The sequence below is a fragment of the Macrotis lagotis genome, chromosome 8 (assembly GCF_037893015.1).
Source record: "Macrotis lagotis isolate mMagLag1 chromosome 8, bilby.v1.9.chrom.fasta, whole genome shotgun sequence".
Lineage (NCBI taxonomy): Eukaryota > Metazoa > Chordata > Mammalia > Peramelemorphia > Peramelidae > Macrotis > Macrotis lagotis.
In genome coordinates this window covers 109,708,103-109,734,024 of record NC_133665.1, presented here as the reverse complement: position 1 = coordinate 109,734,024, position 25,922 = coordinate 109,708,103, and the positions used below count along the sequence as shown (strand labels likewise).

Genomic DNA, 25,922 nt, shown 5'->3' with positions numbered 1-25,922 from the left:
GTCTTTCCCTTAAGTGCTCTATTTGCCTTTAAGTTTGGGCTTCTAATTGTTAGGTTCATTTCTCTTAACCCCTTTTAAAAATCCTTATCCTATTCTTTAATGAATCCCCTTTAAAGCTACTCAGTGATGTAAAGGTTACTAAAAAAAAAAAAAATCTTAAAATTGGCAGGGACCTGAGGCCACTTTGCCTTAAGCAAGAAATCCTACCAAAGGGGCAGCTAATGGCATAGTGTGGATAGAGCACTGGTCCTGGAGTCAGGAGGACCTAAGTTCAAATTTGGCCTCACACATTTAATAATTACCTAGCTGTGTGACCTTGGGCAAGTCACCTAACACCCCCCCCCCCCCAACACACACACCCAAGAAAAGAAAACCTAGCCAATATCTTCAATTAATGATCTTCCAATCTTTGAGTCTGGCCATTCAGTCAACTCTGAATTTATTTAACTGACTATAGTTCAAAAACCATGGGATTTTTTATTAGATGTTCTCTTGAAATCTAGGTAACTTCCATCTTTAGCATTCCCCAATCATCCAACTTTAATAACCTAGACAAAGGAAGAAATAAGGTTAATCTCCTGGGACCTGTTCTTAGTGAAACTGTGTTATCTCATCCTAATCTCCATCTCCTTTTCTTGCCATCTACTAACTGTCTCTTTAATGATCTATTCCAGAATTTCCTCAGGAATTTAGTCAAGGACTTAGGTTTACTGTTTGCGGATTCTGTTTTGTTCCAGTTTTCAAAAATGGCAAAAATTTGTCTTTCTTCAGTCCTGTGATGCTTATGTATTCTGTGATTGATCAGATATTACTGACAGTGACTCAGAAATCATATCATCAAGAAATAAGCATTAAGTTTGTATCATGTGCCAGTCACTAAACTGGGTGGGGGGGGAGTGGGTTACAGAGACAAAAATGGAATAGACTTTGCCTTTGGAAGGAGTTTATATTGTATTGGAGGAAACAGCATGCGTGTACACATGTGTGATTTATATGTGTACACAAAGGAGCATGTAAATGTATGTATATGTACAAGGTAATTTGGAAAAGGGGTAGCTGAGGAGAATCAGGAAAGACTTCACCTAAAATGGGATGAGAACAGCTGGTCCTCAGATTGGATAAGGCTTCCAAAATTATTTGGTCTGGTGCTGCCAAGGCAACCACAGTCAGGACTTGAAATTCAATAAATTTGGGTGCTTTTTAGGGGTGAATTAATTAAATGTTTGACAAAATATAGCAGGCTAAATTTTAAAATTTTCACCTTTGGCAGGGAGAGGTTTCCCACAACTGACCTAAAGGATGCTGCTTGAACTGACCTTTGAAGGAAAATCAGGATTGGATCATAAGAACTGGACATTGAGAAGAAGTGCTTTTTAGAGACTAAGCACAGCTGATGCAAAGTTGTAGAGATACAGGAGAGAGGGTGAGGTGTGTGAGAAAGAACAGGGAAGCCATTCTGACTGGGCCATAGAATGCAGGTAAGGGAGTAGATTAGGCCTGTCTTTTGGGAGAAGTTTATAAAGAGCATTGAAAACTAAACCAAGAAGTGTACTTAATCTTAGAGACAATAGGGAGTGATTGGGTGTTTATTGAACATGGTCAGATTTATATGAGAAGCTGTATGGAGATTAGATTGGAGTGTGGAAGAGACTTTGAGTCAGGGAGCTTAATTAGGGGGCCTTTGTAGAGTCCAGGAAAGAGGGTCTTGAATTAGTGTAGTCATCTGTGGAAATAAAGGTCATGGGCATAGGAAAAGTGTGAAAAGATTGAATATGAGGAAATTAGTGTGAGGAGTTGGGAATGACAGCTACATGGAGGTAGAATCTTTTATGTATCCTTTGTTCAGAAAAAGATTGGGTATCAGGGGAGGGGGAGTTAAGTTGTGGACATATTGTGCTTGAGATGCTCATAGGACATTTAGTTTGAAAGTTAGATAGATACTTGGAAGTTAAATAGATAGTTGGAAATGGAAAATTGATACAGTCACCAGGAGTGAGTATGGAGAGAGAAGAGGGCCCAGTGTAGAGCCTTTGGACATCCCAACAGTTAGTAGCATGATCTGGAGGAGGATCCCCCAAAGGAGACTGAGAAGGACTGGTTGCAGAGGTAGGAGGAGAACCAGGAGAATGAGTGTCCCAGTTACTAGGAAGAGTACTCAGGGGAAGAGTGTGTCAGGTGCTGCAAAGAGGCTGAGAATAATGAAGGTTGAAAATGGTCATTAAAAGCTTATTGGCAGGGCACTAATATAAAGACACACAGATACATACACACACACACACACACACACACACACACACGATTAATTTATATATACAGTAATATTGTCTGTGCAGAAGCTTTTTAGTTTTAAATAATAAGTAACCTATTTTATCTTTTGTAATTGCTTCTATCTCCTTTGGGTTAAGGATAAGTATCTTACCCATTTTTTTGACCTGTAATAATCTTTTGGGAGCTCTGTGTTCCTTAGGTTGTTTTTCTTTCTTATTTTTGTTTATTTATTTTATATTATCACATTAATCTTGTTGTGAGAGTAATCATAACCCCCTCCTTCCCTTCCCCCCCAAAAGATGAGAAACCTCAAGAATAGTGAGAGAGAAAAAAAAATGTACTGTGTTCAGATTTCAATGGCTCTGTCTCTGGGGTGAGTTACCTTACCCATCATAATCACTAGAGAAGTTGCTTCAATATTTTCTCCACAGTTGTTATCACTAGCTGTATTTCTCTCCACTCTCATCTATTCCATTCTCATTCTCTCTCTCTCTCTCTCTCTCTCTCTCCCTCTCCTCCCCATTTCCCCTTATCCCATCCCTTTCCTTTCATTTTTCTCCAGGGTAAGATAGTTTTCTATACCCTATTAAGTGTGTATGTTATTTCCTTTCTGAGCCATTTCTGATGAAAATGAAGGCTCACTCATTCTCCCTTGCTTTCCCCTGTTCCACTCCATTGTAAAAGTTTTTTCTTGACTCTTTTTTTTTTATTTTTAGATTTTTGCAAGGCAAATGGGATTAAGTGGCTTGCCCAAGGCCACACAGCTAGGTAATTATTAAGTGTCTGAGACCGGATTTGAACCCAGGTACTGACTGCAAGGCCAGTACTCTATCCACTGTGCCACCTAGCCACCCCATAGCCTTGACTCTTATATGAAATATCTTAGCCCCTTCTCCTTCTCCTTTCTCTTCCTCCCAGTACTTTGTTTTATCATCCATTGACTCCCTTTTTACTATATAATACCATTATATTCAACTTCTTCCTGTGCCTTGTCTATATATACTCCTAACTGCTCTTATAAATGAGAAAGTTCATATGAGTTATCAGTATCTTCCTCCCATGCAGGAATACAAACAGTTCAACATCATTAAGTTCCTCATAATTATTCCTTGTCCACCCCCCTCTATGGTTCATCTGAAACTTGTTATTGGAGATCAAACTTTCTCTTTAGCCCTGCTTGAAAATCCTGTTTCATTGAAAGTCCATCTTTTCCCCCTGAAAGAACATGTTCAGTTTTGCTGGTTAGTTGATTCTTGGTCGTAAACCAAGCTCTTTTGTCTTCCAGGATATCATATTCTAAGCCCTACAAACCCCTAACTTAGATGCTGCCAGATCCTCTGTAATCCTGACTATAGAGCCATGGTAGTTGATGTGCTTGTTTCTGGAAGCTTTTAGTATTTCCTTTTTGACTTGGGAGCTGGTTATAATATTCCTGGATGTTTTTCTTTTGGGATCTCTTTCAGGAAGTGATTGGTGAATTCCCTCAATTTCTATTTTATCCTCTGCTTCTAGGATCTCAGGACAATTTTGCTGTATTATTTCTTGAAAAATGAAGTCTAGGCTCTTTTCCTGGTCATGATTTTCAGGTAGCCCAATAAAATTTTGTTTATTTTTTTTTTGTTTTTTGCAAGTCATTGGGGTTAAGTGACTTGCCCAAGGTCACACAGCTAGGTAATTATTAAGTGTCTGAGGCTGGATTTGAACTCAGGTCCTCCTAATTCTAGGGCCAGTACTGTCTCCAATGTGCCACCTAGCTGCTCCTCTAATAACTTTTAAATTATCTCTCCTGGATCTGTTTTTCAAGGCCAGTTACTGTTTTTACAATGAGACATTTCACATTTTCTTCTAATTTTGGGGGGTTTTTTGGTATAGTTTTATTTCTTCCTGAGTTCTTGCAAAGTCATCAGCATCCTTCAGTTCCATTCTCCATTTGAAGGAGTTATTTTCTTCAGAGAGCTTTTTAAATCTCTTTTTCCAGCTGGCTAATTCTGCTTTGGTTTTCCCATTTGACCTGAACTGGTTTTTAATACGTTATTTTCTTCCATTTTTTTTATATTTCTTTCACCAAGTTACTGACTTGGTTTTCATAAATTATTTACATCTCTCTCATTTCTCCTCCTAATTTTTCCTTTGCTTCCCTTAATTGCTTTTTAAAAATTTTTTTATATTTATTTTTTTTATGTTAAGTGGTTTGCCTATGGCCACACAGCTAGGTAATTATTAAGTGCTGAAGCCGGATTTGAACTCAGATACTCCTGACTCCAGGGCTGGTACTCTATCCACTGCACCATCTAGGGACCCCCCCCCCCCCAATTGCTTTTCAAAGTTTTTTTTGAGCTCATCCATAGCCTGAGCCGATTTTCTGTTTCTCTTGGAGGTTTTGGATATAGAAGCTTTGATTTTGTCGTCATCTGAGTATGTGTTTTGATCTTCCATGGGACCAAAATAATTTTCTATGGTCAGATTCCTCTTTTTCTGTTGTTTGCTCATTTCCTCAGCCTGTGACTGATTTACTACACTTTCAAGGCTTTGGGGGGGGGGGGTTTGGGACACCCTACAAGTATCTTAATTCCTCTGAGATCTTATGAGAGGCTCTGACTGCTCTCTTGCCTGTGTTCAGGCCCTCCCCTCTGCCCTGGAGCTATAAGGAGGGTCCCTGCTTAGCTGTGGTGGTATTGTAAGGGCCCAGACTGCAACAAGGATCTGAGTGTGGGCAAACAGCTGAGTTTTGCCCTAGGGAGAGCAGAGAGAGACCTCTGCAATCCCTCTTGACCCCCTTACCGTCTATGGACTGAGAGCTCTGGACGTGCTGGTTGGCTCTGCTGACTCCCACTGCAGGTTCTTACCACAGGGCAGCTCTGAGGCTGGGGCTCTGCTCTGCTCTGCACTCACTGTGGTGCGGTAGAGTTTTCTCACCATTCCTTCCAGCTGTTCCTGCTGATCCCTGGGCCAAGAGGGCTGGAAACTGTTCCCTCTGCCAGGGACCCAGGTTCCTCTCCTGGCTGTGCTGCACTGAGGCTTTTTCCAACCCGCAGTCTCAGTGGAGCAGACCTTTCCTGCAGAACTTCTAAGTTGTCTTGAATTGGGAAATTGTATCACCCAATCTTTCTGTGGGTTCTGCCCCTTTAAATTTTGGCTAGAGTCATAATTTGATGGCTTTCGAAATTTTTGGATAACAAGCTTCCAGAAATTCCTGCCTTCATGCTGCCATCTTGGCTTTGCCTCTAGGTTGTTTTTCTTTATCCTCTTTAAAGATCTATATATTTTGCTTGCAGAATGACCTTTTTTTTTTTACTTCTGTGTATTTGCATTCCCAAACTATTGTTTTCTCTTTCATTTCTTTCTTGAGACTTGCCATTACAGATTCCAGTTTTTCTATTCTGTCCATTGATTTTACTGTGCTGGACATAATTCTGCTTTCATAATTTTCATTTCTCTTTTGAACTACTCAGGAACAGTTTATTATGATGGCATATTCTTTCAACTCCCACAAATTCCCACAGTGTCTTCTTCTGTTTTATTAAGTGAAGAATCATTTTCCTTCATTTTGAAGTTTTCTTGGGTCTTGACAGCTTGACTATAGCCCTTGAGAAGCAAAAGCCTGAGGACTACAGCTTGGAAATATTATTGCTTAACTGGTAGCTCTGAACTACCTGTGTAGGTCAAAGAATTAAGGAACCGAGGTAGTAGAAAGGTCACCACCTCAGAATAGTAGATATCAGGAGTTCTGTAGAACTCCACCAAGTCTGAGGGAAGAGTACAACATCTGGTCAGGGTGAGTACTGACCACCCAAAAGTTAATTAGGGCAGAAACCTAGGCTGGTGAACCATAAACTGCCCAATGTGGGAGAAGGCTGTGATACTTTGAGATCTACTCCCTAAAGAAACCACAATCTGAAGTGGAGGAGTTGGAAGTGAACAATAAAGAAAATAAGAGAGGGAAGGGGGAAAAAGACTGAAAATATCAGTCTCCAGGAAGAAGAAATATCAAAGACCTTGATAAACAGATAAATCAACAGGAAAAAGAGTAACAGTAGGAGAAAATATGACTTCCAAATGAATCTAGGCATCTCTATTTATTTTGAAATGATACCATTTTTCTAGTATCTCAGGTTCATAACTTTGACATTACCTGAACTTCTCATTCTTCATTCTATATATGTCCAGCTGTGGGCCAAGTCTTGTCATATCTACCTCTACAGCCTGCTTTGAATTGTATCCCTTTACTCGTACAACCACCGAATTGAGACTCTTTAACTATCTCTTAGCTAGACCTCCCTCCTTCCCACTGCATCTGTTCTCCATACTACTGCTGAACTGATTATCTTTAATCTCAATTCTGACCATGTCATTCCCTTTCTTTATAATAAGTTCCAGTGGGCAGCTAAGTGGTACAGTGGATAGAGCACTGGCCTTGTAGTCAGGAGAATGGGATTCAAATCCAATCTCAGACACTTGAACCTTCCTAGTTGTGTGACCTTGGCCAAGTCACTTACTCCTGATTGCCTTGCATCCTGGGCCATCTGCAGTCATCCTCATTCATATCTGGCCTCTGGACCAAGATGGCTCTGTAGAAGAAAGTGGAGAAAGTGAGACTAGTAACTTAACACAATCCCCCTTACTCAGATTCAATTCATGTGTTTATCATGGCATCACCTCCTTGATGTCATGGTCTTCTTAAAAAATGAAGAGCAAACATCATCATCATTATCATTATTATTATTATTAATATTTATATTAATAAGTTCTAGTGGCTTCTTGTTGCTTCAGAGACAAAAGATGAGTTCCAGTTTAATTTTCAGTTTTTCAGACTTTGGTTCCAACCTCATTGTACATTGTTCCCCTAGCACAATCTGTACTTCAACCAGAATGACCGTTTTTTTTGTCCCTCACATGGACACTCCATTCGATCTCACCTGTTTGCATCAGCTTTTCTACATGCTTGGAATTTATTATTTTCTCACCTCACCTCAGCTCAAACAGAAGGGCTTTCCTGACCTTCCCTGCTGTTGATGCTCTCTTTCTCAAGAGTTCCTTGTTCATAACTACTTTGTAGTTTTGAAAAATATTTATTTGATGAATATTTCTATATATCATAAAGCCTAGTACCACTCCTGGTTTACTATAGGTGCTTTATAATACTTGCTAATTATTTGAGGCAGAATCAACAGGAGTTTTCAAACAATTGCTGGTTGAAGGTAGATGAATAATTGCAGAAATTGCTGATACTCATATAGCACTTCAAAGTTTGTAAAGGGATTTAACATTATTTCATTTGATCTTCACAGCAAACCTGTGAAGTAGGTACTCCCAAGTAGGATTATCCCTATTTTACAGATGAGATAACTGAGGCTTATTGTGGTGAACAGACTTGTCTGCAGCCACAGAGCTTGTAAGCATCAGATGTGGGTGCTGAGCCCAACTCTTCAGAGATGAATCTGAGGTTTCATCTCTTGAATGACTAGAAGCACTGTCGTCAGAATTGGAGAAGTGAGATCAGGGGCAGGTTGGGGAAAGATGATTTGTGTTTTGAATCTTCTGAGTTTGTGGTGTTCCTGACTTTGGGTAGAAATGTCCATTAGACAGTTGGAAATGTAGTACTAAAACTAAAGAGAGGAGGGGTAGATGTGAAGATAAAGATGTGGGAATCAGAGCTGTGAGAGTGAGTGCTGAGATTGTCAGGGGAAGGAAAGTTAAGAGAACAGGCCAAGGACAGACCTTTAGGAGGCTGTAGAGGAAGAAGAAGAGCCCCTGAAGGAAGAACCATGAGAGTGCAGAGAATAGGGAGCATTTAGGAAGAGTAGTTGTTCAGTATTGTTAAATGTTGAGGAGAAATCCAGCAGTTAGGTTTGAGAGAAAGTCATTAGATTTGAGGTTTGGTCACCAGGGATTTCAGAGCAGTTTCAATAGAGTGGAGAGAAAAGCCAAAGTCATGTTGGAGGTGTGGCAGTGGAGATAAGTCCACATCAGACATTCATGTATTTTGAAATAAAAGATTTTTGCAACCTTTGGCCAAAAAAATGCTACTTTTTATGTTTAGAAAGTAATTACTTTGTTTTATGAATTTTATGGATCTCTGCTCTAGGAGAGCCAGCCTGTCTTTTATGCATGAAAATGTTTCCATGAGGGGGCAGCATGTTGCCACCCTCAGAGCATGATAGTGTTTTTAGAATTGGCCCAGCAGCCCTAAGGAGGCTTTTAGGCTTAGGTTTTAAAAAGTGGTTTTCTCCCTTGAAATTTTATTCTGACATAAGAATTTAAAGAGAAGAGACTGAACTTTTCTTGGTGTCCCTGTTCATTCTTGTTCTCTCTCTCTCTCTCTCTCTCTCTCTCTCTCTCTCTCTCTCTTTCTCTTTCTCTTTCTCTCTCTCTCTTTCTCTCTCTCAACAATTGAGGTTTTAAGTGACTTGTCTAAGGTCATACAGCTAGTAAGTGTCTGAGACTGGATTTGATTTTGGGTTCTTATAACTCCAGGGCTGATGGTCTATCCACTGTCCCACCTAGCTGCGTCTTCCTGTTCATTTCTGGAACAACCATAGTAATATCTTTCCAGGAATGCAAGGAACATTAATCTGCAGAGTACTTGGAGAGGTGCTGTAGGTTGGCAGGTAGGAGCCATAACTTTGATTTTGTTGATCGCTATTAAACTATAGTGGGTATTAAATAGAAATTTAGATGTCACAGAATTGTAAGGGCTTAAAAGTCATGCAAAGACTGTATTTAGGAATTTGAAACTAGCTGTGAGATCCTGGGCAAATCAGTTCCTTTTTCTGGGATGACTCATTTTCCCTTATGTAAAGTGAATAGATGATCTCTAAGATCTCTGGTATGCTTTTTAGTTTATAAGTCTCTAAGAATGGTTATCATTTAGTTTGTAGTCATATATCCTAAAGCTATGAAGTAAGCAATCTTGGTGTTCCCCTTTTTGGATTAAACCGTGAATACACAGCTAGGATAAATGATTTGTCTGGGATCCCTAGCCCTGGAACTAGAACTGGAAGCTCCTGTGTTTCCTGTTTATTACCTGGGTCTTACCACTTCCTTAGCTTAACCTTCCTTACCACTTACCAGAGTCACATTCCTGGTTTCAAATTTCCTTCTCATGATACCAAGGCAGGTTTGTGTCCTTTTCCTTGGTCTTTTTTAGTCCAGCACCGAATGGAAAGAGTTAATCTTGAAGTTGGAAGTCCAGCTCCCATAAGACAATTCTGCCTGCATTAGCCTACTCACACATCTATTTTTTCCCTTTCTTAAAGAGGGTATTTATGTGCTGTTTGAAGAGAAGAGTTCCTCAAGCCAGCTTTCACCCTTGGAACTGAAGGACCTTCGTTTTTATGAATTAAAAGCCCGATGTTAATGCAGTTTTTAATAACTCAGTCAAATGTCATGAGAAGGAGGTTGGCCAGTCCAGAAAAGCACCTGCAGTGTCTGTAAGCTGTGCTATAACTCCTTTGTCGCCTCTGCCTTCTTTCCTGGCAGGGCAGAGCTAATTATTACCATGGTGGTGGGGCTCTGAGAACATTTCTCCAACACCTACGGCAGCTTTGCAGATTGTTTTCCCAAATCACTCAGCCCACAGAGATTCTATTCTGCCCACAAAATCTTCATTGGCCAGGCGGGCATCTCCCCAGGCTGCCCCCATTACAGCCATCTACAACTCTGTCTCTGCTTATGGCATCACATATCTTGTGGTCCTCATGAGAACAAAGCAGTGAGGTGAGAGAATGTGGGGACTCTTTGAGGTAGGTTGACATTCGCAGCCCCCTCCTTCCATGCAAGATGGGGCACAAATACAGATAGCTAGAACTACCATACCTAGGGTCACATGGATAGTGGGTGACACAGAGAGAGCATCCCAACCTACCTGCATCGCCTGCCTTAAAGCCCAAAATCCACTGTCATAGACCAACCTTAGGCTAACCTGAGGAAAATTTGTCTTCTGTTTTTTGACTGTTCAGAAGTAAAATTGATTGGATTTATATGTGTGTGTGTGTGTGTATCACTTGGAAGATATAAACTTCTGCAATTTATTATACATACCAGTCACAGCTGGCATCTTTGAAATCAGTTTGTTTCTTTATAGGACACAGCCTGATTATTATACCATATCATCAGGGGTAAGATCAAAGGAGCTTGTTTAGGGCAGCTTGTTTTACCTCTTACAGTTCAAATTCTTGTCATCTTCTTGCCTTTGTTGTTCAAATGGTCACTCACCTATCCTGTGGCTGAAGTGAGCTCCCAGGGCAATTCCCAGGCTCCTCATTTCAGAGGTGTGTTTGGGTCCTGAGTTAGTTACCCTCCTAACATTGGATCTAGCTGCTCTTTGTTTTACATTTTATGGGTTACTTTGAATTCATCACTAGGTTCTCCCTAGGACTTTTTGCTAGTTGATCAGTAAAGCTGTGTGTTCCCCCAAGGGTTGTGTGCTGAAGCCCTTCCTCCCCTACATGGGATAGAGTCTTATGTTAAAGAAGCTCTATTTCATCCTGACCCCATTTCTTTTTAGCCCTGGGCACTCCCTTTTGTTGTATGCTATGGTGGTGGGACGGAGGTACTATTCAAAATGTAGGTGCTACCTGTGTCTTCTTATTGTTCCATTGGTTCAAGTAAAGCAACTTTTATAAACCAGATTTTCTGAGGAAACAATGGGGAGGTTGTTGATGATATCAAGTGGAGAGAGACATCATCTTGTCAGATTTTCATCGAATCATCCACATATTTATTAAGTGTTGGATGCAATGCTAAACAAAGAAAGTACAGTTCTTGTCCTCTTGGAGCTTACATTCTAGTAAGGAGATAATACACATATAGCAGTATATAGAACATGCAGTAAATATGAGGTGATTTGGGAGGGGCACTTGGAACTGAGGAGATCAGAAATGCTTCATGTAGTAGGTGACCCTTGAAAGGAATTTGAAGGAAACCAGGAATTTCAAGAAGCAGAGGGAAGATGAAATACAGTGTAGGCATGGGCAACAACTAGGGCAAAATCTGGAGATGGGAGTAGGATCCTCATGTGATATGGGAGAAGTTGGTAAAGAGGCTAGTGTAGCTGGATTCATGACTGGACCATGGGATGTGTATAGAAGGAACATATAGGAAGACTAGAAAAGCAAAAAGGGCCAGACTGTGAGGAGCTTTGAGTGACCATCAGAGGAATTTATAGAGGGTATTCCAATAGCCTTAGGGTGGTTGGAAGCTTTAATAAGCCCTAAAAATACTTGAGTCCTCTTGGAATACTCTACATTTGATCCTTGAGATCCTTTAAGTTTGAAATGGTTAACCTTGTGATTTTAGAGAATCTCTTTGGTGACTGAATGGAAACTGGATCAGAGTGGGAAAGACCTGAGGGAGGGAAGCCAGGGAGGATGAAGAATAGGTGTAAGAAAAGTATGACCTTGATAGATCATAATTGACTAAGTGAATTTCTGAACTCTTGATGGGGGAGAGGGGAGAAGGTGGGGAACCATTGAATTAGAAGGTGACATGTGTTAGGAAGTTTCTTCTTAGGAAAAGCATTTCCAAACTCATTTCAGAACTCTGCTCTTCTACCACATGTGAATAGATAGATTGGTGCTCCAAGAGAATGTTGGTGCTACAAAAAACTGGCAAGGGAACAGGAGCATGGAGAACAGCAAATCTGCAAGTGCTGAATTTATGTGGAGGAACCTGTAAAATTTGGATCTCCTCATTCTGTCTTGAATGTGAAAGATGCTCTCTACCTATGCTGTAGCTTAGACTCCAGCCCCCTTCCATTGCAGCTCCATTCAGTCTACTCTGCCCACCCCACTTCCTCCCTTGAGACTCCATCCCACACAAACCATCGTCATCTTTTACTCTTCCTTTTTATATAGCATATGAAAGACTTGGACCAATCCATCCCATTATGTCCCATTTTTGACCTTGCCTTCCACCAAACAAATTTGTGTTTTACATGGAGCATGGATTCCCCTCCCCTCAAACTATTCCTGACTGACACATACAAATTCTCTACCTTCATCTTCTCTATTATGTATTCTCTAACATTACCCAGTGTTTGACACTTAATCTATACCATTCCACACCAAACCTTCTTTCTGCATTTGTTCCATAGATTGCTCTCGTAAGGTGTGAATGAAACATGCATTCCCACCACAGCCCCATGTCTGATATTAGATACCCTTTATTATTTAAGTTCTTTTTTCACATCTGATAATGCACAAATATACAACCATCTCCCTTTACATTGGGTCCCCATTCCCTTTATTTTACTCCCAAATTTTTTGAGTTGTCTTCTATTTTTGGTGTATTAACAGCTTTCCAAATGAAAATTTATAGGTTCTGTGTGTTCTTCTAAAGTATGGTCATATTAGTTTGGGAAAGTGATCTGTACCTACTCCCCTCAAGTTGGAAGTTGGGAAGTGAAGTGACTTCCTCCATTTGATGTGGTGAGCCCATGATAGGGCTAGGATCTGAAACCAGGCTTTCTGGATCCTAACTTTGTTCCTTCCACTTTTAGCATACTCACCTTGCTGAATTCTATTTAGTAGCTCTAGTTTTCCTTTACTTTTCCCATCTTTTTTTTTTAAACCTCATTTTGGTTAAAAAAAAAAGTTGGTTTAAGAAATAGCTTGATGCCTCTGTATCATCTAACCTTCAGTGCTTTGAAGATCAGTCAATTTTTCAGAGACTCGTCACTTTTGTAACCCATGACTTGTGTAGTGTATTACTTCTTGAACTGACTGTGGCAAATGTTCGGCTTACCTCCAGGCACGATTCTTAGTGTTCGTAGTGCTTGGTGTGGATTTTAGAGATATAAATAACTCATTATGTAAAGTACTGAATGTTCTCACCATTGAGCATGCTCAGTTACATGTTTTTACATTCCCTAAACACTTAAACTTCAGCAAATTGGCTTAGATAGTGTTTGAGGAGCTGTTTTTAGTATAACTTTGGCTTTAGAAAGAGTAGTTTCATATCTGAATGTGTTTAATGAATATAGGGGTTTCAGTTATACATTGTCATGGTATATATACTACATGGTTTTGGAGGTAGGCTCAAAAAGTCCTTCAGCTACCACCAGAGGTTCTTTCCAAGCTTGTCCTTGATTTCCAGCATCATAACAATGACTACAAGCTTCCATAGATGAAAGAGAGAGTTACAGTAGTTTGGTTTCTTGTAGACATTTTTTTCTCTTTAAATTGAAAATTTGTAAATTTTTTTCTATTACATGATATGGTATCTTTTCCACATTCATCCATTTGCAAATTTATGAATTCCTCATTTTTTACCACCCTTCCTTCTCCCCCCCCCCCTTCCTCCTGCCATGGCAGCAAACAGTGTGGTAAAAGTTGTATATGTACAATCCTGTTTAACATATTTCCACATTAGTCATGTTGTGAAGGAGTTAGAACTAAGGGGAAAGGAAAAAAAAATGAGAAAGAAAGAAAAACCATAAAAGTTTTAAAAAAGTGAACATAGTATTATGCTTTGCTCTACATTCAAACTCTATAGTGGATGTGGATGGCATTGTCCATAACAGGTTGTTCAGGATTGTCCTTAGTCTCTGAACTGATGAGAGGAACTGCAGCCATAGTATGTGATCATCTTACAATGTCCTCTTAGTTCTGCTCTCTTCACTCAGCATCAGTTCATGCAAGTCTTTCCATGCTTCTCTAAAGTCCTGATTTCTTACAGAACAATAGTATTCCATAATTTTCATATACCATAACTTGTTCAGCCATTCTCCAATTGATAGTTCCCCTCAATTTCCAATTCTTTGCCATTGCAAAAAGAATTGATATAAATATTTTGAATATATTATATATCTATATTTTCTTTTTTATTATTTCTTTAGGCTATAGACTTAACATTGGTATTTCTGGGTCAAAGAGTATGGTCTTTTTGTCCTTTAGGCATATTTCCAGATTGTTCTTCAGAATGGATGGATCAGATAGATAATTGAAGCAAAGGGATAGTTGAAGACTTGGTCCAGTAAGTAGTTGTAGAAACTCAAGAATGAGTCTCTATAGCAGATGGACCAGTGATATTGAGAGGAGAATTGAAGGTAGTGTGGGAAGGCTGTGGTCAGGGGAATATCAGAAAGCATAGATGAGGCAAACTATTGTGAATAATAGCTGGGATTGCTCCCATAAAAATGCTTGCTTAAACTTGCTGCCAGTTGTCCTTTCTAAAAGAGAGACTGGGGTCTTGAGGGGTAACTCTTTCCTAGGACAAGATATACCCATATTTAAAGGGAGTGAGAAGGGATAAAGATTTGTTAGAGGTTTTCTTTTCTTTTAGCCCACAAACTCTTTTAGTTTGACTAAAGAGGAAGTATTTGTCATTGGAATACAGGGTGACTCCTGAGATCTGGATAAAAAAAACCCCTCTAAAATCAGAATGGATGAATCAATTCACCACTTCACCAAAATGTATCTGTGTCCAAGTTTTTCTACATTCTCTCCAAAATTGATTATTTTCCTTTTTTTAATATCGTAGCCAATCTGATAGATATGAGCTGGTACCTCAGTTGTTTCAATTTGCATTTTTCCAATTAATAATGATTTGGATTTTTTTTTCATATGCCATATAATTTCTTCATCTGAAAATTGCATGTTTATATAATTTGACCATTTATCAATTGGGGAATGACTTCTGTAATCTTGATTCTATTCTCTCTATATTTTAGAAATGAGTTCTTTATCAGAAACACTAGCTGTGAAAATTATTTCCCTGCTTTATGCATACCTTCTAATCTTAGTTTTATTTGTGCAAACCCTTTTTAATTTAATACAATCAAAATCATCCATTTTGCAGTTTATAATGTTCTCTAATTTTTGTTTGGTCATAAATTTCTCCCCTCTTCATGAATCTCACAGATAGATATTTCTTTGTCTGTGGTATCATCCTTTATATCTAAGTACTGTACCATTTTGACCTTATTTTGGCATATCTAGTTGACATTTTAATGGAAATTTCATCTTATATTCTTATTTCTCTTGGGACTGGACTGATTTCCTTTTGGTCAGAGAACTATGTTTTCCCATTTGTCTAAAGAGTCCTAATAGTAGAACACATTTTTAGATGATAGCATTTATATACTTTATATACTTAATAGTTAATTTTACCTTTTTTAAGTTGTCTAAAGTAGAGTTCCAAAGATCACAATATTTACTCAATCCCTTTTTGACTTGTCCTAGACACAGCTCTGACCTTGACCAGAAAGCCACTTGTGTTCTTGGTCACATGGGAGGTGGGGGGGTCAAGGTTGACATTCCAATACCTTATCCCTGCTTCTGACCATAGAAATTCAAATTCAGTTTTTTTTCTAATGGTCAGGAGTGTCATGTGTTATATCTATAGGTTGCCCTGTTTTACATTTGTTTTTCCCTGAAATTATAGTACAAAGCAACATGCATGAATTTGACTCTGTAGAATGCTGTGTAGCCATTTCAACTTGGTATGATAATTGATACTGTCCTTAATAGGAGGACAGTTTAATGATATTCTTAAATCTCTCTTCTATTCAATCACCTGCCAAGTCCTCTTGAGTCTTCAAATATCTCTTTTAGTTGGTCTCTTTTTTTTCCTTTCCTCCAATTTGGATCTTCACTTCTTCACTCCTGAATGTTTGTATTTATCTTATAGCTTGTTTCCCCGGATTCACTTTCTGACCCATACCCTTCTCAGACACCACTGGTTTTTTGTTTTTTTTTGTTTCCTCATTCCTCTTCTGTCATATATTTCTCCCCTCTTCATGAATCCCACAGATAGAATACTTTTCTATCTGTGACTGCTCCCTGTCCAGAGGACCCAGAGTAGCCTTCCAGCTCAGCACTCTAGCACCCCCTCACATAGCCTGCCTTGAGCTGAGCTCTCCAATTGTGTGACCTGTTCCTCCTCTGAGTGAGTGAGGATTCTGACTTGGATTTTCTTCTTCCTAGTGCACAGTGCTGTGGTCAATGCTCTTTCCTTTCACCCATCGGGAAACTACCTGATCACAGCTTCCAGTGATTCAACACTGAAGATTCTAGACGTGATGGAAGGCAGGTTGCTCTATACGCTTCATGGCCATCTGGTGAGTTCCATAAAGAAATAGTTCATTGTCCAGATCCAGGACTTTAAAGAAATGAGTTCAAATCTAATATAATCTCAAGCAGATCACAACATGAAAAACACTTTCTGTGGCCACATTCTGGATCCTTCTGGTGAATGGCATGGAGATGAAAAGACTAAAGGATCCTCTAGGCCCTCAGAGAGCCTGTGGGTCAGTCCCATGGGCAGAAAGATCTGCTAGTTAAAGGGCTTAGGGAAGCAGAGTTTAAGCACTGATAAGATTTAGTTCTATCTTCTGACTTTACCCAAAAACAACTCAGGGGCAAGAAACCTTAATTGTGTTGTAAAGACACATAATCTCTTAGATGAAGTTCTGGAAATGGCATCAGGAAGGCTTTGGATTGTTAGTGTCAGGCTTTGTATAATGGGGATAATCTCTATAGATCTTGGCTCACTGGGCTGTAGTGAGGCTAACATGAAGGATGGTATAGGAAGTGCTTGGCAAACTTGAAAGGTGGTGGCAGCAATTCTGGTGACAGTGGTGGCAGTATTCTACTTCAGATATCCTTGGAGAATGCTGTGCCTCCAAGCTTTATTGATATCTTGCCTTAACCAGCTGTAATCCTTAACACATTCTGTCCCTTCTGTCCCCATTTTCTGGGAGAATAGAAATCCGTGTCTTTGTGTGTGTGTGTGTGTTGTGTGTGTGTTTTAGGAGTGCTAATAGAACATGCCATTCTGAGTCTTGTGAGGCTAATCATTCAGAAATCTCTTTATCAGTTTTCCTTTTTTTGTTTCTTCACATTATCTCTGTAGTTGAATTCCAAGAGTTAACTCCTACTCTGGAGGGCTTCCAAGCTTTCTTTCCAAAGCACCTTTCTAGAAGAACCAGGACAACTAAGGCCTAACTATTGGTCAAAGGGAAAACATTTTATTTTGGTCATGGGAGATTTATTGCCTGGTAAATTGCTTCCCAAAGAAATTATTTTCTGAGTGATTAGGGTATCTGTTTTCATTTGTAAATAATGTAATTACTATGTTGGGGCTTGACAGGCTAGGCTAGTAGGGAAAAAACCCTACTTTTGGAGTCAGGAATTCTGGGTTCAAATTCTGGTGCTGTCATAGACTAGTTGTATATCCTTGGGCATGAGATACACTTCCTGAGTTTCTGGTGCACAGTGAATCTCTCTGAGCTTCATTTTCCTTTGTCTGTAAAATGGGAATGATAATTATGGTTCTTCCTGCCTCGTGTGGTTGTCAATCTGTGAAGCTCAGATGGCGAGTGTCTGAAGGTGCGATATGGATAAAGCTCTTTTCATCATCCTTCATTAACTGATCTCCTGGCATGATATCTTCCCTTTCCCCTCAGTTTGTGTTACAACCAACTAATTGGCCTTTAGTTTTAGGGATTAGCATTTCATTACTTTTTCTTTACCAGGGAACCTGGGCAGCTAAGGCTTTCAGGGCCTGGGTCTTGCATAGAGCTACCCAGTGCCCCTGCTTGTCTGGCTATGAAGGCAGCAGTCAGCTTCTTGCTGATTCTTTTTTAGTGTGCTGGGGTCTTCTAGAGGAGGTCAAGCCTGTCCCCTCGCATTCACTGAGCTCTCTCTAGCTCTGGCTAGGCTGTTCCAGTGACCCTTCAGGTAACCTCTGGGGGGGATAGTTGCTTATGTAAAGGAGAGAAGTATGCATGAAAAAGAGGCTTGAGATCTGCATGTGTGTAATTTATGGTAACTTCAGCCTTTTGTAAGGGATGGTTCTGTCTTAAGCATTTTCTTCTTATTGGTGACAATATGGTCTAGTGACAAAGAGCACTATCCTCTTGAGGTGCAACACAGCTCCTCCTGCCTGGCTGGGTGACTCTAGATGAGATGTCTTGTTTGACTTGGCCTCAGTTGCTCATCATCCTTTGAACTGCTGGTTTCACAGAAAGTGCCATGTTAACTAGTATGAAAGAAAGGCAGTCTACAAAGGTGTCAGATACTAAACACTGGGTATACAAGAAGACAAAAACAAAACACACAGTCTGCTCTTAAGGAAGCCACAGTCTAATGGGGAGATAACATGCAAATAGCTGGGTACAGACAAGTTTTAAACAGAGTAAACTGGAGATAATCAAGAGAGGAGAGACATTAGCATGAAGGGGGAATCAGGAAAAATGGGGTTTTAGCTGGGATTTGATGGAAGCCAGGAGGCCAAGACAAGGAGGGAGGGCATTCCAGATAAAGGGCATAGCCAGCTGGAGGAGGTCACTCTACTTCAGAGAGAAATAAGGGCCTGGACTAGATGACCTCTCAAACTGTGACTCCTATATAAAGGCAGGGTTTTATTATGATCTTCCCTTTATTAAAAATAATGTGGCATACCAATATGTGAGTTTGGGAATAGATTTGGCTCTGTTTCAATTGAAAAATAATTCAAAACCCAAAGAATCAATTAGATGACAATTAGTTGAATCACAAAAGATTTCCTACCTCTTTCCTTTACATAAGGTACTGCCAGAGTGCTTGTAGAATTCCCCAATTGCTCTTGGCCTTCTGTTCTTCAGAAACACCTGCATTCTCTAAGTTTGAGTAACTGAAAAGTAGAAGAGAAATCTGGAACCTGATCTGCTGCATGAAGTTGGCAAGCACTGGAAAGTACCCCTTTCAAATGAGTGGAATTTTTAAAGAAGTTTTGTTTTTTTAATCACTTCTCCTTGTGTGATAATAGCTTATGCCACAAAACTTGAAAGGTAGAAGGAGCTTCTATAGCTATCTAGTGAAATCTCTTCAAAACAGTCAGTAAATGGTCAAGAAGCCCTCCAAGGAGGGGACTGGTGGTGATAGGCCATTCTGCCAGCTCCAGTGCCTCAGAAGTTATTCCCAGTATCAAACCTAAATGCTTCTTTGCAGCTTCTACTTAGTCCTTCTTGTTCCGCCTCTTATTCTACAGAAAAACCCCTGTTAAATACATGAACACAGCTCGCATAGGTCCCTATCAGTTGCCTTCAAAGTGCTAAAATCAAGTTTCTTTATGAACTTTCACTGAATCCTAATATTCCCTCCAGTTGTTGTCTTGTATCTATTCTCTTTCTCAGCCAAACTCTTTGGAAAAGTTATTTACAGTGACTTAGCTTCACTTCTCAACCCACTCTTTGCCTTTTTGCATTCTTGTGCTTGATTTTATCACTCAACTGCTATCTCCAAAAGTATCAGTTGACACATCTATTATTTCCTCAGACCTCATCTTCCTTGACTTCTGCTGCCTTTGGCCCAATTGACCATCCTCTCCTGGATATATCCTGCTCTTTGAGTTTTGTTGTTGTTGCTGAGTTGTTTTCAGTCATGTTCAACTCTCTGAAACCCATTGGGGGTTTTCTGGGCAAAAGTACTGGAGTGGTTTGCTATTGTCTTCTCTAGCTTTTTTTTTTTTTATAGATGAGGAAACTGAAACAAACAGATTTAAGTAATTTGCCCAGGTTCACACAGCTAGTAAGTGTCCGAGGTCAGATTGAAAGTCAGAAAGAGGAATCTTCATGACTCCAGGTCTGGTACTCTATCCATTGTGTCACATAGCTGTTCCATTGGGTTTTTGTAGCATTGTTCTTTTGGCTCACCTCTGGAATAACTGCTCTTTCTCTGTCTCCTTTTGCTGGCTCTTCATGCATAGCTTCTAACTGTGGGTGTTCTCAAGACTTTGTTCTGGGCTGCCTTCTCTTCCCTCTCTCCACTTGGTAATCCTGTCAGCAACATGATTTGAACTATGACCTCTATTCAGATGATACTCCAGATTTGCACCTCCATCCTCAGTCTTTCTCCTGAGCTTCAGTTGCCTTTTGGACATTTTGAACTCAATGACCCAGAGGAAGTAGATGGTACACAGAACAATGAGTATAAAGCTAGGACAGAGTTCATATGTGACCCCAGAAATTAACTAGTTCTGTGACCTCGGGCAAGACACTCATCTTCTGTCTGTCTTAGTTTCCTCATCTGTAAAATGGAGATAATATGAACAAATATTTGCAGAGTTCTTTGCAAACCTTGAAGTGTTATATAGCTGTTAACTAGTATTATTACTATCTAAACCCCACCATATCTAAAACTGTACTTGTTACTTTTCTCTCTAAACTCCCCTGTCTTCCAAACTTCCCTATTTCTGTCAAAGGCACCAACATCTGTTCAGTACCTTAGGTTCATAATCTTAGGATTATCTTGTACTACTCACTTTTATCTCTTTAATCAGTCAGTGCCTTGTTTCTGCCTTCACACCATCTGTATCTGGCCCCTTCTCTTCACTCTTACAGTGCCCACCCTAGTTCAGATCCTTATCATCACTTGACTAGATTATTATAACAATCTCCTAAATTGATCCTCTTGCCCATTTTACATGCTGTCAGTCATTTTCTTTGGGCTAGTGAACAACTCTTTCTAGCTCCTAAAGCCCTGTACAACCTGATCCCAACTTCTCTTTCCAGAACTCTTGGACCTCACCAGACTGTCCCCCAAACTGACCTTTTATGTGCTCTTCACTCACACTGCTCTGCTTTCTGCCTTGGTACCTCTGCAATTAGGCAAGGGGTAGCTGAGGCCCTGGGGAAGCCTCTGCTAGTCCTTCATATGCAGATTATCTTGAATTTAATGAGTCTCTCTGTCTTTATTTATTAACTTTATATTTATGTTCTCTCTAGCTTTATATATATTTGTTAATTCCCTATGAAAATGTCAGCTTACTACCAGTAGAGTCCTCTTCTTTATACTGTTATCCCCAGTGCTTTACCACAGCACCTGGTGCAAATGTTTATATAAAATGGAGGTCCAAGTAAGTGGCTGTTGATTGATTGATCTCCCTTGAGTCTTTGCCTTCAAATGGTCCTCATAAGGAGCAAGTTTAAATCCTTCACCATCCTCATTGTGCTCTTAAATGCTTTATTTTATCTCTGAACTTTCTAGACCAGTTTACAGAGAAATCAAAACTACATTTCAGATTTGGTCTGATAATGTTAGAATATAGTAGGGGGGTGGGGGGCAGGGAGGCTTCATGGAAACTACTCTTTACCTCAGCTGAAAATTGAATTCTTTTTCTGGCTATCATAGTACTCAGTTATCCACTTCTCACCCACCTACCCTTTACCTCTCTCCCAGTTCTTTTCAGACAAAACTACTGTTTAATCATATCTTCTTCATTCTGTACTTAGGAAGTGGATTTTTTTAAACCTGACATTTACCCCTTATTAAAGTCATCTTGGTTTCAGCCATTCTCCCTTACTGTCAGTCACAGAGAATCAGTATGGCACGGGGAATAGAAGCCAGGAAAATCTGGGTTCAGGTCACACTTAGGACTCTTGTAAGGATAGTAGTGATTTGCATTCTTAGAAAGGGTCTACTTTATCTCTAATAAAAGAATTTTCTTTTGGGTGCCACTTTTCTCTCCTTGGCAGTCAAGTATTTGCTGACTGAAACAGTTTCTGGTCTTTGTCTTCTTGTGCCAATTGATTTATATAGTTTTAATATCTATAGCGAATAATCATAATTGCTATTATCATTTCTATTGTCGCTTTTCTATTTTTAATTATTAATCACTTGTTTGAATAGTTTAGAACTGTATTGTTTCAGTTGTGTTCTTCCATATCTTTTTATTTTCATTCTTCTAACTTTTGATTTACTAGTTTAGTAACCAACAATAAAGGAAATAAGGTCAGTCATGACCTATTCTTCCACTCTTATGAATATTCCTTTTTTTGATAGATATTCACTACTCTTTTACCATTGTAGAAATTTTCCAGAAATCAAAAGTTGTCCTATAGTTTGTAGAGTCTTTTTATTGCCCCCTTTTTTCCAAAATTAGGACACTTGCCTCCTTTGGTCCCATGGTCTATATCCTGTTCTCTAAGATCTTTTAGATATTCCTGACAGTGGCTTAACAATTTTATTCCCTGAAGAAGTAGAAAAAAAAGGAAACTTCCCTGGGAAATTTAGTGAGCCAGAAACCTAGGAACCATATGATTTCAAGACTGAGGAAGTAATTAAAAAGAACATAGTGTCATAGAATCCTAGATCCAGAGCTGAAAGTTCTATTCACTTGCTGTTCAGTTCACTCTCCTCCTTCTATGTTGATGGAGCTGAGGTGCAGGGCCTTTAGTAACTTCACCAAGTTCCCCCAGGGAATGAATACATATCAAAAGCAGGATTTGAATTAAGTGCTTCTGGCTCCAGAGTAGTGCAGAACCTTGGTGAATCCTTAACCTAATAATTTAGTTATGACTTTAAAACTATGATTTTTAGCATCTCTTTTTTTTGTCTCTTTTTTTGCCTCTTTTTGTGGCCACCACTGAAGAAGTAGAAGGGCCACAATAGCTGTAGGGCCAGCATCTTGGTAGATTTTCAGGTTGTTTTCTTCACAACAATGTTTATGAGAGAGGAAAAAAATGAAATGTAAGGAGATGTAGGTTGCCCAAGGTCACAAAACACTAGGAAAAATGGGAACTCAATGTGAACCCATAGGAGATTCCATGTCTAGTATTGTTTTTTTTCCCTTTAATATATTGTTCTATTCCTGTGTAACCCAAGAGAGAAGGAATGCATGGATTGATGATTGTTTCTGGGTTTTTGTAGTTTTTTTCTTTTCTCAAGGTCATGGTTGATTTTGACTTGCCATATTTTATGCAGTGTCCAGTGGCTCATCTGAATGACTGTGAGGCTAGGTTGCACAATGAAGGCTGGAGCATTAAAACTCTTACGGGAAGAGTGGCTTGGCTTTCCAGTTCTCTAGGCTCTGAGGCTTGCTAAGTATTTTTAGGGCTTTTGCCAGCCCAGAAGATAAAGAAGCCAACTCAGTATTATAAATGACTTTTTTGTCTTTTTTCCTCTACCTTCTCAAAACCACATCTTCTTCTTACACTTTAAAAAAAAAGACAGATTGTTGCTAAGATTGGTCATGGCACTTGAGCTAGTTTTGAATAGGCTTGGTATTGGTATTTACTGCTGGCAGCAGTTGAAAGTTTTTCATTCCCTGGAGGGGTTCCTGAAATAGTCAGCGATGACTCATTGTTTGGGTAGCTGTATTGAGAAGGATTGTTATGGATGAGGAGGAATTCTTATGTGGAGAGAGGTGAATTATGATATGGAAAGAGAACCATCTCCTCCAAGTACAGAATTCTTTTGTAGTGATAATGATGGAGCCTGCACATGCTGGCATAACCCAGAAGACAAGAAATGCTCTCAAAATTGGTTAGATAATATAGTGAACATGAATCAAAAATAGAGAAATTTAAGTCAGCTAGATGGTACAATGGTTAGAGCACCGGATTTTTGGAATCACATGAGTTCAAATCCTATCTCAGACACTTGCTAACTATATGACTGGGGGCAAGTCACTTCTTCCAACCTTAGTTGAATTCTCATTTATAAAACAGAGTGGTTGAACTCAATGACCTTTCTTTTATAATATAAAGTTTTTTATTCCAAAAAATTACCATAAGCAGTAATCATTTTTGATACATAATTTTATAGGAGAAAAATATCACTAATACTAGAATGTACTCACAGAACACAGGGTTTCTTGGATTACAGTTTGGGAAATGCTAATATAAGAGATTGAGCTTTATAGCATCTCAGCACTATGATTATATAGTTGGCAGACTTTCTTTTTTTATTAATAGAGAGCCTTATTTAAGCCAATACAGAATCACTCAGCTTTCATGGTCTTTAGTTGCAACTCCAGAGCTGATGTTTGCCAGTTTTTGCTGCTATTTTTCTAGTGATAGAGCTGGCTTTAGCAAAAATTAAGAGGCCAATTGGGTTATGCAATTCACTTGAATGATTCCAATCTCTAGTTAGTTGGTTAAAATTAGTCTGTCACCCAGGTTAGCTACTTTGGGACTTCTGAGGATTTGTGATCACCCAGTGCCAATTACTGTAGTGGTTCCAAAGTAAGTGCTAACAGAACACACAAAAGTAGGAAAAAATGTCTGTGAGGTCTATGGCAACATTAGTCATCCAAATGAACGGCTTGTTCTTAATACATTCTTAACTTGTGAGAGTTTGTGTAGGAGAATATTTTGGGTCCAGATTTCATTCTCACTCTGACAGCTAACTTCTGTTCAAGGAGAATTACTTCTAAGTGTAGTTTGTAAGAGGAGGAAAGATTTGGTGTTCCATCAAACACTCACTAGTTGGCATATCAGGAATGTGTTATGAACTAATGGGTCCTATTGTACCTAGGGAGAATGGCCAAATTTTAATTGTAGCTCTGAGAGAGGGAATTAGAGACAGAAGCTCATAGCTCTAATTTGATGTTTTACAGCTGCTTTATCACATACTGTAGCTACTTATTTTTACTCTGAAGCTTTCCAGTTGTGAAATCCTTTTATAACTTCATTCTTATGCATGAGACTCAAATTGGTACTTCTAAATGATAATGCTTTCATATTTTGTTCTAGGAAGGTATTAATGTCAGAAGGGAAATAAACAGTCTCCTTCTAGACACATCTTTTGAGTAGTATCTTTTTTTTTAGGATTTTGCAAGGCAAATGGGGTTAAGTGGCTTGCCCAAGGCCACACAGCTAGGCAATTATTAAGTATCTGAGGCCGAATTTGAACTCAAGTACTCCTGACTCCAGGGCCTGTGCTCTATCCACTGCACCACCTAGCTACCCCTTGAGTAGTATCTTTTGATCAACTCCAACTTGGTTTAGAGAAAGGATAAGAATATGCCAGATAAAGAATGATTAGGGGAGGTACTCTAGGGATAGTCAGTCAGGAAAATCAGGAACCTATGATCACTGTCTTCAAAAACTTGAAGGATGGAGTTGTTCGTGATAATGATAATGATAAATGACAAATGAGGATCATGGTGGCAAGTTAGAAAGTTAGATTTTACCTCAATTTGAGAAAAAAGCTTCCTAATAATGTGAGTTGACCAAAAATGAAATGCCTTGCCTCAAGTAAGTTCTCTGGTCTCTGTCTCATGCAACAGAGAGAACCCCTGCATTGATTAGAGTTGAGTCAGATGACCTCTAATGTCTGCCTTCCCCTACTGTCCCCCCCCCCCCCCCCCCAGGGCTAAGATTCTATGATTATGATGAAATAAAAATGACACTTTAGTGTGTTTCTCTTGGCCAATGAGGATACAATTTTTCTTTTGCTTCCATCCCTCCATTTGTGAAATAGGCAGAATCTAGTCCTGGGGGGGGGGGGTTAAAAACTAGTTGGAAGAATTTATAGGCAAGTCTGCTCAGACTCTCTGCATGTCTTTCTTTACCTTTATGTATATTTAAGGCATTGCTGAGTCAGAAAAGTGGAATAGAAGCTTCTATATAGAAAGAATTCTTTGGAGAAAGTGGTTCTGTGAATCTAAGAAGTTGAATCCATTTAATTTCATTATGGCTCCTATCTTTTAATCTATATGAGAAGATTGCATAACCTTTGGCATTTCCCACAAGAAGGCTGTGGGGAAATATAACTCTTTGTCCCCAGAGTTAAAAAAAAATCCATCGTAATTGCTCATCAGATATTCTACATTTTCTGTGCTTTGGCACTCTTGCCTTTTGCTGGCTCTCATATTCTTTTGTACTTTTTTTCTGATATAATTAAACAAAGGGTTTTGGATAGTGGAGAGGATCATAAAAAGAGAGAAAG

At 39.3% G+C, this 25,922-nt stretch overlaps 1 protein-coding gene across 3 annotated transcripts in view; it reads left to right on the top strand.

The window, feature by feature from the left end:
- Positions 1 to 25,922, top strand: part of POC1A (POC1 centriolar protein A) — a 199,395-nt gene that overhangs the window by 13,567 nt on the left and 159,906 nt on the right. For all 3 annotated transcript variants that reach the window (XM_074198113.1, XM_074198112.1, XM_074198114.1), the window contains exon 7: positions 16,194 to 16,327. In XM_074198113.1, the coding sequence (XP_074054214.1) occupies positions 16,194 to 16,327 (134 nt within the window). The remainder of the gene's footprint in view (positions 1 to 16,193; positions 16,328 to 25,922) is intronic.